Source organism: Anas acuta, chromosome 1 (genome assembly GCF_963932015.1).
Source record: "Anas acuta chromosome 1, bAnaAcu1.1, whole genome shotgun sequence".
NCBI lineage: Eukaryota > Metazoa > Chordata > Aves > Anseriformes > Anatidae > Anas > Anas acuta.
In genome coordinates, this window is record NC_088979.1 from 189,829,022 (window position 1) to 189,848,934 (window position 19,913).

Genomic DNA, 19,913 nt, shown 5'->3' on the forward strand with positions numbered 1-19,913 from the left:
AGTTTGATTGCAGCTTGGCATTTTGGTTTGTTGTGCTTTTGCCTTTTGGAATGTAGACTTTAGCTTTGTAATTATAGCTATAGCAGATAGAGGCTGTAATTTTCCTCCTTTGTTTTGTTAAAGGTTGCATCCTTCTGGGACAAGTTGTGGATCACATAGATTCTCTCATGGAAGAATGGTTTCCAGGTTTGCTGGATATAGATGTATGTGGTGAAGGGGAGACACTGTTGAAGAAATGGGCTCTGTACAGCTTTGAGGATGGTGAAGAACACCAAAAAATACTACTTGATGACTTGCTTAAAAAAGCTGAAGAAGGTATATATATTTGTGCTATTTGAGCGAGGTAGATAAGTTTTACATCCAAGGAATCCATTTTATAATATTTGAATACTTCATGTTATTTAAAAATAATTACAGCATGAGTCAAAAGCAACTTGTTCTATTTTTCTCCAAGAGAAAAAAAAAATAACTGTATAACTATATAATATGGGTTAGTTTGCAGCTGCCTAGTATATTCTTGTATAAATGACAGTAATGAAGAGTTTTTCTGTCATGGTACTGGTAATGCAACTTCATTCATGTAGTCAAACCCAACACGTAATAAAACTGATATTAGATATTTTTGTTAGGACCATGTACAACAGTAATTTAAAAGGCAATATTTGTGATGACATAGTGCATAATAAGCAAATTCTTTCTTTTTGTAGACAGAAAACTGATCTCTGGGTTAGTTTGGTACTGTGACATAGCAACAGTTGCTGTCATGTTTGATTGGTACACATACAGAACCTTGAAAATATTTAAATATGTCAGATACTGTAGAAATTGAATAGGATAGTTAATTAGTGTTGTGTCGTGTATGTATGCACACACGTGCATACATACATGTGTGAATTTCATTTTAGCTGTACTCATCATGTGCACTCACAGAGATTCATGCCTTTTTTCTGCATCTTTCAGTACTGTCTCATTTATTTTTTGCAGGTGACCTCTTAGTAAATCCGGAGCAACCCAGACATACCATCCCAATAGCTCAGATTGCTCCTGATCTGATACTGGCTGATTTGCCTAGAAATATTATGTTGAACAATGATGACCTGGAATTTGACAAAGCTCCTGAATTTCTCTTGGGTAATCATTATTTCATAGGTCTTTTTAAAAGAGCTTATGTAAACAAATCTATTGAAATCAATTTGGCAATGTGGAAACATTGGGAAAACATGTTAGAGATTTCTCCTTATTGGAAATGTATTTTTAGGGTACTCTGAATTTCAGGTTATTGTATTTTTAAGGTACTCTGAATTTCAGGTTATTGAGTTTTGAATTTTTCATTAACTTTTATACTGGGACACTGCTTTTTATGTGGTTAGATGGCTGTTGATGAAGTTTGACACAGTGGATGATCCACATGTTTTAGAATTGGACCCTTTCGGCAATATTTGAGAAAAGGTTGATATCCCTTTGTTTTTAATATTCTTTTCAATTTTATCTTTGAAAAGGTGATGGTGGCTTTGGATCTGTGTACCGTGCATCCTATGGTGGAGAAGAAGTTGCAGTAAAGATTTTCAATAAACATACTTCCCTCAGGCTCCTAAGACAAGTAAGAAAAGCTGCTTTTTCTGCTGTAATGCTGCTTGTGGAGTATCACCAGCCCTAGAGCTGGTGAAGAGCTTAAAAATTTAAGTACTGTGCAATACTTTACTTCAAAACATTTTGTAGTTCACCTCAGAGCTACAGAGGTTATGCTACTTGCAGTGTTTCATCTGATTTTACAATTTACAGGAGCTTGCAGTGCTTTGTCACCTCCATCATCCCAGTTTAGTGTCTTTGCTGGCTGCTGCAGTCCGTCCCCGAATGCTGGTGATGGAATTGGCCCTTAAAGGATCTCTTGATCGCTTGCTGCAACAAGACAAAGCAAGTTTAACTAGAACACTTCAGCACAGGATAGCTCTACATGTAGCTGATGGCTTAAGGTAAATGTGACTTCTGTGTTGCTGTAAAAATAGGATAAAACTGCAAGTTGAACATACTGAAAATGAAAATCTTATCTCTCTGTATAACTCAAGTAGAATATTTCCTGGGCCAGACAAGTTCTTGTATGTTTATGATTGATTAGCTGGTATAGAAAACAAGATTTTGTTACCTGTTTGGTGTTTTTTTTGCGTTAACAAGTGGTGCCCATATAAGCAGAGAAGTAGCAAAAACGCTGCTTGGAATTTGAAAAGTGGCTGCTGATTCCTTGTAAAAGTGTCAAATAAAATAGCTTACTGTGTTTTTAAAGTTCTGCAAGTCCGTTAATGTCCTCAGGAGCTATAGCAGTGTGACTATAGAGCCACAAAATCTTCAGAGGAGCTCAGGGACAAATGAACCTTCAGCTTGAGATTCAGTTATCGAACAGCCAGTGACACTTCGGATAAGAGCTGGCACTAAAATACTGCAGTGTTTGAGTGCTGGTAAATAGCATGTCAGAACAATTCTGAAGTCATTATTCAGTAAGGCAGTATCATGTTGTTAATATTTGGCTTGTTACCCAGTATTTAACATTGAAAGCACAATTTACTGTTGTGGGAATAGAGCATTTACCACTTGTGTGCACATGCATCCCTTAATTATGAGTGCTTTTAATAAATACCTTTTTGCTTAACAGGTACCTGCATTCAGCAATGATCATTTACCGTGATTTAAAGCCTCACAATGTATTGCTCTTTACCCTATATCCCAATTCAGCTGTCATTGCAAAAATAGCTGACTATGGCATCGCCCAGTATTGTTGCCGAATGGGAATAAAAACCTCTGAAGGCACACCAGGTAGGGAAAAATGCTTTGTTCTACATTGTGTCAAAAAAAAAAAAAAGTAGCTAATACTTTTTTGAGTTAGTGTATAAGAAGTAACTCCGATGTATGCTTCAGTTGAAATCCTAAAATGTAGTCGTAATCATATTATACATTGTGATGCCAGATTAATACCCCTAGGTCTTTCTTCCTATTCGTGCTTTAAGCCCTTTTAGAAGAATTGAGAAGTATACTGAGGGGCTAAAAGGAGAACAAATTGAATTACACGCACTAATTTTGATTTTTTTTCCCTGTCTTGTTTTAGTATGGTTATTGTGGTAGTGAAATTAAACTGCTGAAAGTGTTTGTTGTTTTAATTTTCAGTAATGCATAGGTAGGTCTTTTTTTTTAAAGGCAATGAATACTTGCACTGTTCCCCGACCTGAGAGAAAACTTGTTAGTATCCATTTTAAAGCACTACACACTTCTTGAACTTCACAGAGAGACTTTCAGTCTTTGAAATTGTGCGTGAGGGTGTGACTGCAAGTGTTAAATATTAGGCCTTCAGTAAAGACTGTAGAATTGTGTAGAATTGTTCTTCATTTTCAGTATTCATTTATAAATGAATTATTTATGTGTAATGGTGCAGGAGCTTTGTAACTAACATACTGTACCCTTCCTTTGCACTGATTGCTGATATTTTTGGTAGTCTGCCACATGCCCAGTAATAGTGTGCCATTTTTGGTTCACTTCCTGTGATATTTTCATCTGTAAGTGGTTATTCTTAAAAGGATAAAGATGGCTTCAGCTTGGTATGAATCATAATAACTATTAATGATTTATTTGCAGGATTTCGAGCACCGGAAGTTGCCAGAGGAAATGTTATTTACAATCAGCAAGCTGATGTTTATTCATTTGGCTTGCTCCTGTATGACATTTTAACAGGAGGAGGTAGAATAATGGAAGGCCTGAAGTTTCCAAATGAGTTTGATGAGTTAGCAATACAAGGAAAGTTACCAGGTATGCCTTGTTTCTTCCAGTTTTAACATGAAAGTAGACAATTTGTCCTGCCTCCTCTAAAAACAGCACCTCCTGTTTTGTGTTGTAATCTGACAGTGATCAGGGGAAGAGGCTAAATAATAGCAATTTTTAGAAACTTCTCCTAATTTCACACAGTCTTCAAATTGTGAGAAATAGGCATCTATTCATCATTATGTTGGTTATAATTTCAAGGGCACAAGCTGGTTCATTTTATAAAGAAGTAGAGATTTTGTGTACTTGGGATTTTGTCCCAAATGAATATTGTCCTAAAATGAATATTGCTGGAAGTACCTTCTAAGACAATGTCTGGCCTTGACCCTTGTGTTTTGCTTTGATTATGCTTATCATGTACCAAATTTATAAAAAAAAAAAAAAAAAAAAAGCTGCTTTTAATTAAAAAGACTCTAGCCTTGTGACTCTCATTATCCTGTAATGGCAGACGAGAAATTCCAAGCTGATCATACTGACATCTTACCTCAGACTATAGTATTTCTTAGAGTAGCTTCATAAGAAGTTAGATAAATTCTTAAAATACAGAGAAAGTTATTCAGAACTTACAGTTCTACATTATGGTAAACATTGGCTAAGAAGTTGTGTGATTTTACATTTTAGATCCTGTCAAAGAATATGGGTGTGCCCCCTGGCCTAAAGTTGAAAATTTGATTAAAAAGTGCTTGAAGGAAAATCCTCAGGAACGACCAACATCTTCCCAGGTACTGCTTAGTGTATTTATTAGCATTTTTGTGATAAATGATACTGTGAACGTATTGTGCTTTCTAAAAAGAAATGGCAAGATTATATTAGTAAGAGGCATGGTGTTTTTTCTGTTGCTTTATTTTTCTGGAGCAGAAATATCCATGGAATATTGCCTGGATTTGCTATCCAGAATAAATGTTTCCATTCACATTTCCCAACCATTTATTGGTAACCTTCTGTTTTTCTCTGTGTGATGGTATGCAGTGATGGTATTGAAACAGAATGCAGATCCCTTTGTGTTTTTTACTAGAGTTATTCAGAAAGGACTTTTTTGTGTATCAGTGAAGCTACTTTACACTGTTCCATGCACATGAGAGGAGGAACAGTGGTGTGGATGTGAAACCTACTGGTATCACACATCATACTGCTCTTTGCATTGGGTGAAATTTTGAAATCTGCCTTAATCCCAGTGATTTCCTGAAATTTTAATTGAAAAATAAGAAGAGTGAAGTTAAAATTGCTCAGTGAACGAAAGTGGTATACAAGTTTGCAGATCTGCTGAGAACCTGTGCTGGTATTCCATAGAACATTGATATCCATTCCTTGTCATAGATGTATCACTGCACGAGCCATTTTTATTACCATGTGCATTTTGTGGCTTTCTTTGCAGGTGTATGAGATTTTGAATTCTGCAGAGCTTATCTGTTTGATGAGGTATGTTTCAATACCCAGCACTTCCACAGCAGAGTGCATGGTAGCTGCCAATCAAAGCTGCAAGAAGGCAGGAGTCTGGATAGGCAATGGGAACACAGAAAAAGCACAACTCTCATTTGTGAACCTAAATACAGATGGACATACTTGTGAGGTATGTGTGGAAGTTGTCATTTATTCTAAGTTTTTGTACCCAGATGTATTTCAGAAGAATAAACTGTATTTGAACAGTAGGATATTGCTTTGGAAAGCTCAGCTTTGGGAGACTTTTTGAGAGAACAAAGATTACTTATGTGTCAATCTTCCTTGCATCCATGAAATGAAGCAGGAACAGTCTCTTTTCCTCTTTTCCTGCTGTCCAGCCTGAAATTTTGACTAACACTTTTTCTTTCCACTACTGTGGTTCTTACTTACACTCAGATAGAAGCTGTTTCTGGCATGGAGACTAGGACAAGAAATAATAGTTATACAACCCTTTGTATCTCTGCCTCCCGTAACAATCCAGCTAGTCTCTTATCAGTTCTCTTCCTGTGGATGCCACCTCCTTCTCCCACTGCAGGCAGGTTTGCTTGTTTTTCATTCCAGTCCTGAGCCATCAGAAAAGGGAAAGTTTTACTCAGGCTTGAAGTGCTGTGATGTAACATGTTTCTCTTTGGCTGCCAGAGCTGAGTATGACTCAACATCAAAGCTATTTAAATTGTATTTCCACAGAGTATCTGCCATCTGTTGACCATGATACATTTGAATTAGTGGATTTGGTTTAAATTTTATGGCTTGTTTTTCTAAAACTAAAATGGAAAAAAGGTTTTTAGACCAGTAGTTTTACTGTTAGCAATTAAACTGAACCTATACTGTGTAGTTCCATTTGCTTAATGCTCTGATGGCTTTGAGACCTTCATTAAAATAGAGATTTTTTTTTATAGTATTCATCTTAAAGATTTTCCAGTGTACTGTTTGAGGGGCCCTTCGCAGCTTGCTGAAGATAGATGGTACCTCTGAAGATAAGTTCTGCTAATCAGGATTAGATTTCACGGGGAAGATCTTCATGGGAAGATCCAAGGCCCAGGGTCTTCCCCAGTACAAGACTAGTTTATTTTTATTACCAGCTATTTGCTAGTACTTACCATTGTTGAAAATATAACCATATCATTGTTTTTTTTGTTTGTTTGTTTGTTTGTTTGCTTTGTTTCTGATTCAGGATATTGCAGACAGTAAAATTTTAAGTTTGGCCTTAGTGACCCTTACTACTGAGAAAGAAAACTGGATTGTAGCAGGAACCCAGTCTGGTTCTCTGTGGGCAGTTAACACAGAAGATGAAACAAGAAGGCATCGGCTGCAGAAAATGTCAGATTCTATCACCTGTTTATACTGTAATTCCCTTTCAAAGCAAAGGTATGCATGATTTTTAAATATTTTGGGTTACATTTTGAAAATACCACTAACGGGGATGTGCAGAAAATAACAGCTGTACTTTCATGCAGACAACTTTCTTCACACAGCTGGTTATTTTGCTTATGTTTTCACTGAGTTTTGCACCCAAGGTAGCTGGAGATTCTACTTCTGACCACAGCTGGTTGGTTTTGCTCTTAGTGTTCAGTGAAACTCTTGAAATAGCAGAGTACAAATTTAATTTTTTCTTACCTGATCGGGGCATTTCTGGAATTAATTATTTTATTTTATTTCAGCAAACAGAAGAATTTCTTTCTGGTTGGCACAGCTGATGGCAAACTGGCAGTGTTTGAAGACAGAGCAGTAAAGGTAGATTTGTTCTTTGCTGTCCATTCTACAAAAAACTATCAGCAATATGGATACAGCTACTGGCCGTGGCTTTATTTCATACGTCTTATTATTTGTAAATTACATCTCTAAAATTAAAAATCATTTTCTGTGCAGTCTTAGAGGAAATGCATATATTTTACAATAAATGTGTTAACAACAGACTTAAGAGGGGGAAATAATTTACAATGAGAAAATAAGTCTTTGACAGGCGTGGCTAGAGAGTGACATTAATGGCTACTATTTAACAGGTATTCTTTTATAGAATATATATAATATTCTAACTGAATCTCCTTTATTTATTGCTGCTATAGCTCCTTTTTCCTTTCAATCACACTACTCTGTAGAACAAATACCGGCAAAAAATACATTTATTGTTTAGGTTCCCTCTAGGTCAGAGTTCTGCTCCCAGAACAAAGAAATGCCAGTAGCTGTTTATATCAACTGGTTCCTGAGGGTTAGCTCCTGACCCTTAGAGCAGTTACACAGTTGCAATCCATTGCAGAACTAGGATATAGTCTAGTGTGGGATGTCTCTAGGATATCCATGTGACTTTCTTCTCAGTTCTTGAACTGGGCCTCTGGTTGCAGAAAGTAGGAGTCTGAGCTCCATCCAGATTCTGCTCACACAGGCCGTTTTTTTGGGGGCATTTATAATGATAGTACAGTGCTTCTTGGTCCCTAACATTCTCGAAAGAGACCACAGTGGTTCAGAAAATCTAGCTGTGTAAGTATTCTGCAGGTTGTGTGGCCTTGTTTTAACAGTTTCTACTTCATGTGTCTGCATTACTCCTTGTTTCTAATGGAGAGTCTATTTCTTTTTGCAGTGTAAGGGCGCAACACCTTTGAAGATACTAACTATAGGAAATGTTAACACACCACTAATGTGCTTAAATGAATCCTCACACTTATCTGAAAAAAATATAATCTGGGGAGGCTGTGGAACAAAGCTCATAGCCTTATCTAGTGATTTCTCTGTCCAAAAGCTGATTGAAACAAAAACAAGTCAACTGTAAGTTTATTTTTATGTAATGCTACTTGGCTCTTTTCTTGTTTTTTATTAAAGATTTCTAACAGTAGTTTTATATAATATCTTGTTCTAGAGTGTTTTTTTTATTTTTGTTTCCATTATTTTCCTTCCATAATACTGATGAACTATAATGTGCATTAAATAAGAGCATTGAGTAATGTTTAAAATATTCATGACTGCTTTTAAAGAAGGGATGTGCCTTTTTACTATATAAAGGATTTATGAAGTCAGTATAATGAAGTCAGAAAATGTATAAATGCTACTGCTCAGTTTTTCTCTCTTGATTACATTTGTCTGAGCTCTGGTTACTTTATTAAGAGCTACACGTGCGTGCTTTGCACAGCATTTGTTGTTACATGTTTGTTTGCACAGTATGTGTGCACATCTTTGCTGACCTCTCATTGTATAGAAATCAGAGAATGAAGGTTTTGGAACACTTCCTATAATTCATACCTGGGTAAATCCTGCTCTGAAGTTAAGGGGAGTTTTTCCTGAGCAGGTGATACAGCGTTTGATTTTATACGAATAGAGGTCATTATTTCAGGAAATGAATCTGCTTTGGAAAATAACAAGTTAATATAAAGCAAGAAACTAAAGCTTCAGTAAAATTCAGTTCAATCGCAAGATGAAAAGCTAATGCTATTAAATTGCAGAGCCAGTAATACTTTGATATGTACAGGCACAGATCTGGCAGGAGAGACACATTCAGATGTAGAGAAAACCAGACAAAACGGCTGTCAGCTGCAGTGAAACGAGCAGAGCAAGATGAGCTAAATCTCACTGCTGCTTTTTAGGCTTAGTCATCTTTGTCAAGTGACCCCTTGTGGTCCTGTGGGCCCTGTAGGAACTGTCAGGTGTCTGCAGACACCAAAAGGTGTCTGATATGCCCCGCTGTGATGTGTGTGTGATCTGAGCAGATAGATGGGAAAGATTTCTGAGCAGACTTGGGGCATCGATACATCTCTGGGGATAACGTAACTCCAGCTCCACTGCTGTGAGAATTCAGGTCAAACTGCAGGAAGATCACAGCAAACCTTCTCAGTTGTATCCTAGCCCACGTAGGTCTCAAGGCTGAATCTCTTAACAGTTATAGAGAACCTCACTCATAATATTCAAGTTTTACTACTGTATATTGCCTGGGATTCTAACTGGAGTTCTTCTCCCTTCTAGGTTCTGCCATAAGGCTTACAGTGATGCAAACATAATTTCAATAGCAGTAGATAAATCCATCTACTTGGCGAAGAAAAACAGTCATTTTGTGGAAATCTGGGACAAGAAGACGGAGAAGCTTTCTGAACTCATTGACTGTGCACATTTCCTTAAGTAAGTATCCCGTTTCAGATTGATGACCTGATGCATGGAGAGCTGGCTAACAGATCGCCTTCCCTAGCACAGCACCTCAGCCCTCTGGGGAAAGGGAGATAAGAGATTTGCCCAGCTCTTTGGGCAAATGCAGAATTCCTTTCCTCTCTTCTGGCCCAGAACTTCAAAACATCCCGTGCAGAATCTCAGTTCTTGAAGACCCTTACTGTATTTCACAGTTTGTGATTATGAGAGGATTCATTAAATAAAGAAGAAAGTATTTGGCTGGCCTTACCTGATGTGATAAGGTACTGCTGCTTTTGCATCCAGTTACTTCCTGCATCCCCTGATTAAGAATGCCTTATATCTGCAACAGAGTTTTAGTAACAGTGACAGTGATTTACATTTACATTTAAATTGTTCTTCTTCCTTCACATGCTACGTCCATTTCATTTTTATGGTGAAGCTAGGAGCAGCTCTAGCTGTGCTCCTCCCACTTGGCAGTGACATTATTCTCCTGCATACTGGGAGAAAACAGAGAAATGTACCTGTCTCCTATTTAAAGGTCTTTTCAAGCATGCCAGCAGGGTCTTAGAAGTCCAATAGTTTTCATCCCAGATTCTCTAAAGTAAGACAACTTATTAGCATGATTTTTTTGCACTTTGTCTTGGTGAATGATTATCTAAAAGGCTGGTATTGAGGGAGTCATTTTAGCAGCTGTACAATAGTGTGCCACCAAAATTTAATGCAAGTTTTCTCCGTACTTTTAGGGAAGAAGTAGAAAAACTAGATAAAGAACTAAAACAGAAAGTTGCTTATTCTGGAAGAGTGAAGACAATTTGCCTGCAGAAAAACACTGCGCTGTGGATAGGGACAGGAGGAGGACATATTCTGCTGCTTGATTTATCAACGCGTCGCCCTGTACGAGTTATAGATAAATTTTGTGATTCTGTTCGAGTCATGCTAACAGCTCAGCTAGGTAAGTAAAGCCATGGGTGAAATCAGCACCAAGTTTAGGCTTGCTGGCTTCTGTTTGACACGGTGTGCCAGGCACAGATTAGCATTTTCCATGTCCTGTTCCTTCATTCTGTTCTACTGTCATCTCCCCTCAGTGTCAGACAGGCCAGTGTTAGCTGAACACCAGCAGCCTGTCCTAGCCGTGCCCACGTGAAACAGCAGCTCTTCTCTGGCTCCTCACTGATCAGCACGTGAATGCTCCCCACCCGCACCTTGTGCAATGCTTCAGCACAGCTCTCACTGTCCTCTGTCTGATAGTCTTTATCTTGACCTGTGTCTGCCTGCATTCTTTCTCCGTCTCGTTTTATGCTTCTGGCTTCTCTCTCTTTGGAGCTCACTAGGTTTGAATTATCTTTCCTTAATTGCTAATTTCCTTGTCTTCTTCTCCCACCCTTATTCAGGAAAAATAGAACCACAGAATTATTTAAGTTGGAAAAGACCTTTAAGATCACCAAGTCCAACCATCAGTCCCGTCACTAACCCTGTCCCGTAGAGACGTGTCCACACATCTCTTGAATACCTCCAGGGATGGGGACTCCACCACTTCCCTGGGCAGCCCAGTCCAGTGCTTGATCACCCTCTCCATGAAGAAATTTTTCATAATGCCCAATCTAAACCTCCCCTGGTGCAATTTCAGACCATTTCCTTACATCCTATCACTTGTCACCTGAGAAAAGAGTCAGACATCCTCCTTGCTGCAACCTCCCAGGGAAGTTGTGGGGTGAAATGAGGTCTCCCCTGAGCCTCCTCTTCTCCAGGCTAAACAACCCCAGTTCCCTCGGTCACTCCTTATGAGACTTGTTCTCTAGTCCCTTCACCAGCTTTGTTGCTCTGTCTGATTTGCACATGCTCGAGCCACTCCATATCCTTCTTGTAGCGAGGCACCCAAAACCAAGCACACTATTCAAGGTGTGGTCTCACCTGTGCCACGTCCAAGGGGACAATCACTTCCGAAATCCCTCTGGCCACACGCTTTCTGTGACACAAGCCACGATGCCACTGGCCTTCTTGGCCACCTGGGCACACTGCTGGCTTGTGTTCAGCCATCAGCCAGCACCCTCAAGTCCTTTTATATCGGGCAACTTTCCAGCCACTCTTTCCCAACCCTATATTGCTGCATGGGGTAGTTATGACACAAGTGTAGGGCCCAACTCTTACCCTTGTTGGATATCATTCAAATGGTTTTGTTCCTTTGTGAGTGGGATTTAAGGTGTCAGAAATACACTGCAATCCTGCTAGCAAATTTCACTGTTGCAGCCTGTGGATGGTTTTCTCATTACCATTGTAAACCAAATTTGGGGGCTTCTTTTTCCTTTTTGGCACCAGGAGTGTCTGTAGACTAGCTCACGGTGCTGACAGTCAAAAACCTCTCCATCTTCCCGTGATTTGCTTCTGCCCGAGACAGCAAGTTTGTGGAGGCTGTTCAACCCTCAGCTGTTGGAGTGCCAGCTGTAGAGCCCGGCTGCCCAAGCACAGCACTTTGAGTCCTTCTGGTCCTGATAGCTGCAGTGTTAGTGCTATAAAGGGACTACTTTGTTTCTATTATTTTGCAAAGGATAGTTACTTTGAAAACAGGGTTTCTGCCTCACATTATTGTCACTGATAGGCAAAATGTGTTGGATAAAATAATAGAGAGTGACTTAGGAAGGCATGAGTCTCATAGCCTCGGTTTCCAGCCAACACAGCATTTTTAATCAAAATGTTATATACAGACAAGTTAGTGCTCCCTGAGAAATAGATGAGTTGTGTTTGCACAGAACTCACGCATGGCAAGTGAGACTGATGCATGCAGTTTGATGTGTGCGTCTTCTTTTGATCATTTTCTCCCGGCAATTATTTATAAGGGTTGTTTTTTTTCCTAAATTCGGGCTTTGGTTCCACTGGTGTATTCACAGAATTACTGAAAATGGCACAGAGGCTGCTGAACACGTCTTATTGCATCTCTGAGAGGAGAGAAGATAGATGGAAATATTTTTGCATTAAAAAGTTTCAGTTTGAGATTAAAACATATAACATCAATCAAATGTAAATGTTTTAGGGAAAAGAGATTACTGATAAAACTGATGTCTCAAAATCTGGCAGTTTGTGTATGAATATATGAATATAATGTCTTTTTCTAATTCTCTCACCTAGTTGACTAATAGTTGACATATAATCAACAAGACATCATATGTAGAGAATCATTAACGTGTAAATATATGTAGTTCATTTTGCAAGGGGAAAGTCAGAGTTTTCAAAGCAAGGGCCCTACTCTGAATAAGAAACATTACACTTGAGTTCCATCCGTTTGGTACAGAGCTAGAGCTGGTTGCAGAAAAAAAAGTTAAATCAATGAAACATCTGATCAGGGAGGATGCACGGGGTTCCCACCAGCCCTCTGTGATCCATCCACTTGTGTCTTCCCACTCTGTTTTTTTGTGTTATTTGGGATTTACCTCATTATGTTTCTACATCCCTGCTAACTCTCCTTCCCTACCTACGTGCCGTGGTTACTGCAGAACACTTTTAATTAGCTTGTACCACACTTGGTTGTTTTATTTGTTTGTTTTTTATAACCAGACTGACTGCTGGCCCTTTCTGCTTCTGCTGTGCATTGGGACTCCGTTCGCAACCTATCCCTTCGCTGTGACATCTGTTTTCCATGACTCTGCTACCTCTGCATGTGGTAAATAATAGGGTGCTTTGTTCTCTGGCTTGTTCAACAGGCTGGCCGGCTGATCCCGTGCTTACAGCTTTGAACTCTGTCAAACCCCTACATTAAATGGAGACGTGAACTGTATTGTTTTCGTGTCCTTTTTTACATGGTTACTGACTATGAATAAAGAGAAAGACTCTGGTTTTTATCCTGTTAATGGCATCATGTAAGCTACTCTTTCTTCTTTAAATTACCAAGTTCCCGTTAAAATTAAAATGTGACATTTTGTTTCTTTGAAAAAGGGAGTCTGAAGAATGTGGTGCTGGTTTTGGGATACTGGTATAAGAGTGATACCGAAGACGACAAATCTCACAAAGGTACCTCAACTGTCTTTTATTAATTTAGATTATTAGTGGAGTAGACACTATTATGCTTGACTGCCCACTGAGATATGTTTGGAGAGGTGGTGATTAGCAAAATATTGTCACTAGTTTTTGTAGTCTGTTGCATTTCTGGGCTCCATACAAACTAACAGTAACTTCCAAAAATGGATTGGATGAAGCTACTCTTTGAAGGGCATGTAATTTGGTGGAAAACTGTATTTAAAGAGTAACAGTCCTTGTCTAATCGGAGAATGCATTGGATGGATTTCCAGAGGGGTTCGTGCTAAGCCAGGAATGCTCAGTGTTTTCATAAGTGATGTGGAGGAAGGAAAGGTGAATGTGCTTTTCAGACAACACTCAGCTAAGAGAAGCCATGCTGGAGGACGGGATTAGCATTTGAAATAACCTTGACAAATAGAATAAATGGTCCCAAAGGAAGTAGGATACAGTTCCCTAAGGACAGATGCGAGACCTTTTACTTAATTAGGAGTGATCTGTTGTACCAACATGGTCAGCTTAAACAGCAATGCTGCAGCAAAAGGTTTATAATTGATCACTGGCTGAACATGAGCTAACAGCATGAACAAGAGGCAAACACCTTCTCACACCAGTAGAAAAGTGGCTTCTCTAAGATGTGTGAATTCCTGTGCTCTGCTGAGCTCTGGTGGAGGAGCATTTCCATCTGGGACACTGCCGAGTGGTCTGAACTGCTAGGAACAGCCCAGAGGAGTGAAATGCAACCTGTGGGGAAGTACTGAAGCCAAAGTGGTTAATATAAAGAAAGCATAGAAAGGACGTGATGATAGGCTCCAAATATGTAAATAAAGGGGAAGGGAATAAACACTTCAACACATTCCCTGTGGATAGGATAAAAGCTAAGCAGTTTCTGTTACAATAAGGGAGATTTAGTTCAGGCATCAGGAAGAGCTTCCTGGCAATTAGGATGAGGAAGTGTTGGAATAGGAAGATATGAAATCACCATCTTTGTGTGTATTTTTTCGTAATGCAATTACATTTGATGCTCTGATGGATGCTCTTTTTCTCATTTCTTTGATCCCAATTTCTGAGTTTCTTGATAATGTGGCAGTAATAGTAAAAAATTAAAGGTGGCAAGTGTACGTGAGCCGACTGGACTAAAATAAAAACCAGACTGTGTTTTTTACATTATGATAGTTCCCGGTTGTTACCATAAGAGCACCTATTGCCTTTTTAGCTTTCTAATTGCATTTAAGAATGCCATAAATTACACAAAGAGTAACCAGACTCTCAGGAACCTTCAGGACCTTAGTTGACAAGTCCCTGCTCATGTAAGTGTTCTCCATTTTTCATTAAACATAATGTTTCTCCAGGAGCAGAGTTGTTTACCTGAGTGGAGATTGAAGAAGTGAGCTTTTTTCAGTATACTTACTACCTTATGAAATCAATTTTCATTTCTGGTTTATAGTGAATGGGTTTTGAGTCTCATAAGCATTTAGGGTATATCTGCTCTGGAAAATAAAGACGAAATTTTATGCAGGCACCTCACTACTAGCATTGGCTGCAGCTCAGGTAAACACCATATGGTCCACAGGCACCAGAAATGTTTTTTAAATGTTTTTAAGTGCTTTTAAATGGTTTAAGAACTGGAATCCAAACTACTGTGCAAGTAGAAATGGCTTGTAACCCGTATCTTCATCACCTCACACATAAGGTGTCACACAACTTGGCTTCCAGGTCCTAAACACTATGCCTCAGAGAGGCAATTTATGAGTAATTAAAAAAAAAAAAAAAAAAAAAAAAAAAGCAGATAAGCAAAACCACTTCTAATATTCTAATAATAATTCTCACTGTTACCATTTTCTTTTTTTTTTTTTTCTTTTTTCAGAATTACAATCCTGTTTGTCAGTGTGGGACATTAACCTCCCCCATGAAGTGCAAAATCTGAAAAAACATATAGAAATGAGACAGGAGCTAGCAGAAAAAATGAAGAGCTTTCCTTTGGACTGAAAAAAAAAAACACCCTGCAAGTGCTATTCTCTTTTCTAGACCGCTATCCTAACTCACTGTGCAATATTTACTGCTTCTTGTTGCTGGGCTTTTTAACCCAAAACCAGGAAAAAAAAGTGCCATGGGACAGGATCTTCCCGAATCATGGTATACCAAGCAGAAAGAAGGTTGTTAGTTTGTAGTATTTCAAAGGACAGGAAATCGTTGAGAAATTAAGAAACTGAAGTGTTCTCACGTGTCTGTTTACTTGTTAAATCCTGTTCTGAGCAACTCTGGCTCAGCTTCAGGATAACTTTGTTCATCCGGTTTTTGATCCCTGTCAAACTGGTAATAAGCCAGGAGCCTGGAAATGGCTCTTGTTTACTTCGTTATCTCTGTTGAGTTGATGCTGTAATAAGGAGCAAAATCTAAGCCTCTGTGTGCTTATTGCCGTTTGCATGTGTGAGTTTTCTCTGATGATTCATATTTTCGTAGCAAGTCAGAGCTCATGACCTTGGGCATGTGAAAGAAAACATTCTGTTTTATATGAAGAGCAGTGTTTGAGGGAGCGTGTCGTGGCTGCATTGCTGCTGGTGAAAACAACGGGCAGAAGCGAGGCATTGCTGAACAGTAATGAATAACTCCATGAATAATTGACATTTTTCATTGTGATCAGAAAAAAGAAGTATGCTGAGATAATAAAATAATAAATAATAATAGTTTTTAATAATAATAAAATTATAGAATTTCTCAGAATTCATCATTTAAATACATTAGAGATACAGACCAGCTTCTGCAAGGTGCTGTCCTCTTGCAATACTGCAGTCTGCCCTGTTAAAGTGATGCAGTCACGGCTCTGAGCATTACCACTCGTCTGTGTCTGTTGTACAGGTATAAAAGCTGAGAGAAAACAGACAGCGAAAACTCTTGATCTAAATGCTGCTGCAACTTGTACCACGAAGAAAGAAGCACGCTGCTGCATCCAGACTGCTAGTCCTTAGTACGATGTGCTTGTTTGCTTAGCTCAGTCTGGGCAAAAAAAAAATGGAGCTTTGCTTTAGTCTTGTTTTAATTTATATCATTATTTTGGCAGTAAGCAGTGAAACCTTGAGGAGTGTAAGAGTTAGCTACCTCTTATAACTCCACAAGAATTTGTTGCCACACATCTTCATTCAGGAGCTGTATCTTGTTGTTCCCTGGCTATTAGTCCAAGCTGCTGCTTCCAGCCTTCGCTGACCTGCTCTAAGTGCCTTCTTTCTGTCCACCAGAAGACAGAGCTCATTTTCTTATTGATACCAAAAGAATCTATAGAGTGCTCCTGAAATCTCAAACAGTACCCAGAGCCACTCCTGAGTTTATTTCTATGTAGCTGAACGAGGGTTAGTGCCACCGGAAGGTTCTTGGTTCCAATTTTACAGTTTTAGAGAATTTGTACACTGAGACAAGAGCATTATTGTATCCAACCACTGCTCCCTTATTCTGTTTTCTGCCCATGGTTGTGTGTACTCAGGATTCCTTTCAGAGATGTACCCCGGTTTTGTTTGTTTGTGTTTAATGTATTCTTGTATTCTTCATACTGAGAATAATTTGCTATTTATATGGGATTTTATAACTCAGAAAATATATATTATTGTATAATCAATACTTTTTTAAAAAGACAATATATGTAATGTGATTATGTTTATTTATAAATCATTTTGACATGTAACTCATATCTTTTTATTAAAACCCTGCTTTGTTAATATCATTGTTTACTTTCTCATTACTGAATTTCCAAGGAGGAGCTTTTGTGTGCAGCTTTTGTTGAGCTTAATCCCTTACATTAAGATCACAGAACTGTAGGGGTTGGAAGGGACCTCCAGAGATCATCGAGTCCAACCCCCCTGCCAAAGCAGGTTCCAGACAGGCCTTGAATATCTCCAGAGGAGACCCCACAACCCCCCGAGAAGCCTGTCCCAGTGCTCCATCACCCTCACCGTGAAGAATTTCTTTCACATGTTGGTGAGGAACGTCCTGGGCTCCATTTTGTGGCCACTGCCCCTTGTCCTGTCCCCACAAACCACTGAATAGAGGCCATAGCCCTTTATCTCCCACACTTCAGGTATTTATAAATATTAATAAGATCCCCTCTGTCTTCTTTTCTCCAGGCTGAACAGACCCAGGTCTCTCAGCCTTTCCTCATAGGGGAGATGCTCCAGGCATCATCATTTTGGCCCTCTGCTGGACACTTTCCAGGAGATCCCTGTCTTTGTGCCAGGGAGCCCAGAACTTGCTGAGGGCAGACACTATTCCCTCATCAAGGCCATCAATTAAGATGTTGAACAAAACTGGACCCAGCACTGACCCCTGGGAAACCCCTGGTCTCCAGTCCAATTCTGTGCTGCCAATCACTACCCTCTGAGCTCAGCCAGTCAGCCAGTTCTCAACCCACCTTACCGTCCACTCCTCTATCCCACGCTTTCTCAGCTTTGCTAGCAGGATGTCAAGGGAGACAGTATCGAAAACCTTGCTAAAGTCAAGGTAGATGACATCCACTGCTCTCCTCCCATCTACCCAGCTGGTGATGCCATCATAGTAGGCAACGAGGTTGGTCAAGCACGATTTCCCCTTTGGTGAAATTTTTCCACATTTCATAGACCTTCTTCTTCCTTTTGATCTAGTCGATGAGCTCCTTGCTCATCCACGCAGGTCTCCTGCCCCCCTTCCCCAATTTCCTACGTTTAGGGATGCATCGATCCCAAGCTTGGAAGAAATGCTGTTTGAATGTTGCCCAGCTCCACCACCTGCATCAGAAAATTATCTTCAAAGTATTGGAACCGTTTGGACTGCGAGTGCCTGGCTGAGTTGCTTACCCAACAGCTGTATGGATAATTAAAGTCCCCCATGAGAACTAACGCCCAGGATCTCAATGCTACTGTCCTTCGAGTCCGAGCCCTCCACGACAGCGTTCCAGTCATGCAAGCTGTCCCACCATATCTCCATAATCACAATGAGATCATGGCCCCACGACCGTACACAGATCTCGAGCTCATCCTGTTTATTCCCCATGCTTTGTGCATGGGAATACAGGGACTTCAGGGAAGCAAGCACGAGCAGTTGCCCCTAAAAGGATGCAAGAAGAGTCCAGACGGCATATCAGGAACATTACACAGATGTACCCAGAGCTAATGAGACAGTCTACGTTATGATAAAGTCTTCAGATACAAGAGGCATCAGAAAGTAGAAAAAAAAAAAAAAAAAAGGTATTGGCCGAGGAAACAGAGAAGGCTCAGTGAGTGAGTGAGTAAAAGTTGACAGTCATATTTTTCAGATTTCAGTTAGACAATTTTACAAACAATTCCTCTTGTTGCTTTTCTCCTGGCCTGTCAGTCATTAAAAATCTGAAGACAGCTTCCATTACTTGTCGTAAGAGGATGAATTTTTCTGCTCAGAATTGGCAGTTGCTGTTTTTTTTTCTGTCTGAATTAGTTACGCTGCTGTACTATGAACTAATCTCAAGACTACTTATCTGCTGTCTTTTAAATAAAACCTTCTCCAAGGCATTTCAACAAGTGTAAAAAAAAAAAAGTTCACCTTTATTGGCTGTCCACTGTGGCCCTTTTGTGACCTTAACAAATCACTTTTAGTTAGATGGGTGCCTATCTTTTTAACAATTTTGTTTATAAGTACATTGACACAGCAAGGTGAGATCTGAGAGTCATACATATTACATATTTGTATTTTTAAATCCATGATTTTTAAGAAAAAAGCACAAACGAGTGCTGTTGTATTAGCACAGTGAAAGCAGGTTTAGTAAATATTTAGAAGTAAATGCAAGCAAAATTTCCACTATTACCCTTCAAGAATTTCTTCTCTATATTTCTGGGCTGTACACCTACTGTATGAAGACAGCAGTGCCCATATGTGCACAGATATTGGTAAGACTCTTCAATACAAACAAGTTCCTATTCAATTAAATAATAGAATTACAAGAATGATCAAATTATGTGATTTTCTTTTTTTTTTTTTTTTTTTTTTTTGCCTGCAGAGTACACTGTGATGAATTTATGGTTCCTGGTATCTACAGTTTATTTGTACTGGGGCAGTAAACTGGAAATATTTTTGGAAGTTATTAAACATTACAATATACCACAGCTTGACTGCCCTGGCTGCAGCGTGCGACAGCTCCCGCCAGCCCTCCTGCAGCAGGACATCACATCACGGACTCGAAGGACAGGCTTTGGGCTCACCCACAGGTCCTGGGTCCCTGACACAGTGACAGGAGCGCAGTGACCCAGACCTCCGGCATCACCCCCTCTTCTCCTGCCCTTCATTTCGACAGCTCCCGCCAAGTTCTGCCCACACAGGATCATGGTAGAGAACAACTGAGCTGCAAATAATGAACTTTGGGTACATTAATGCTTGGTCCTGCTGCTTTTCATTGCCTTGACATCTCTGCAGTCACCTTGAAGGCATCTGTTCACCCTCACCGCTCCCCAGCAGGGCTGAGCAGCGCTCCCAGGCTTTGCAACTGAAGTCTTAAAGGAGCTAAGGCCAAGGGGCTTAGAAAACTGTTGGTTTCACACTGTCACCTTCAAAAGTCACAG

General features: G+C 39.5%; 1 protein-coding gene across 2 annotated transcripts in view; it reads left to right on the top strand.

The window, feature by feature from the left end:
* Positions 1-17,071, top strand: part of LRRK2 (leucine rich repeat kinase 2) — a 69,660-nt gene extending 52,589 nt beyond the window's left edge. The window contains exons 37-51 of one of the 2 annotated variants that reach the window (XR_011092074.1): positions 124-315; positions 985-1,131; positions 1,500-1,600; positions 1,783-1,973; positions 2,648-2,808; positions 3,622-3,792; positions 4,426-4,526; positions 5,180-5,374; positions 6,419-6,612; positions 6,906-6,978; positions 7,823-8,007; positions 9,196-9,348; positions 10,098-10,306; positions 12,904-13,009; positions 13,282-13,356. Coding sequence is in view for 1 of the 2 variants with exons in the window: in XM_068669743.1 (XP_068525844.1) it covers positions 124-315; positions 985-1,131; positions 1,500-1,600; positions 1,783-1,973; positions 2,648-2,808; positions 3,622-3,792; positions 4,426-4,526; positions 5,180-5,374; positions 6,419-6,612; positions 6,906-6,978; positions 7,823-8,007; positions 9,196-9,348; positions 10,098-10,306; positions 13,282-13,356; positions 15,227-15,348 (2,270 nt within the window). In the remaining variant the exon portion in view is untranslated. Of the gene's footprint in view, positions 1-123; positions 316-984; positions 1,132-1,499; positions 1,601-1,782; positions 1,974-2,647; positions 2,809-3,621; positions 3,793-4,425; positions 4,527-5,179; positions 5,375-6,418; positions 6,613-6,905; positions 6,979-7,822; positions 8,008-9,195; positions 9,349-10,097; positions 10,307-12,903; positions 13,010-13,281; positions 13,357-15,226 lie in introns of those variants that run through there. The other variant, XM_068669743.1, reaches the window with a different exon arrangement.
* Positions 17,072-19,913: the final 2,842 nt, after the last annotated feature.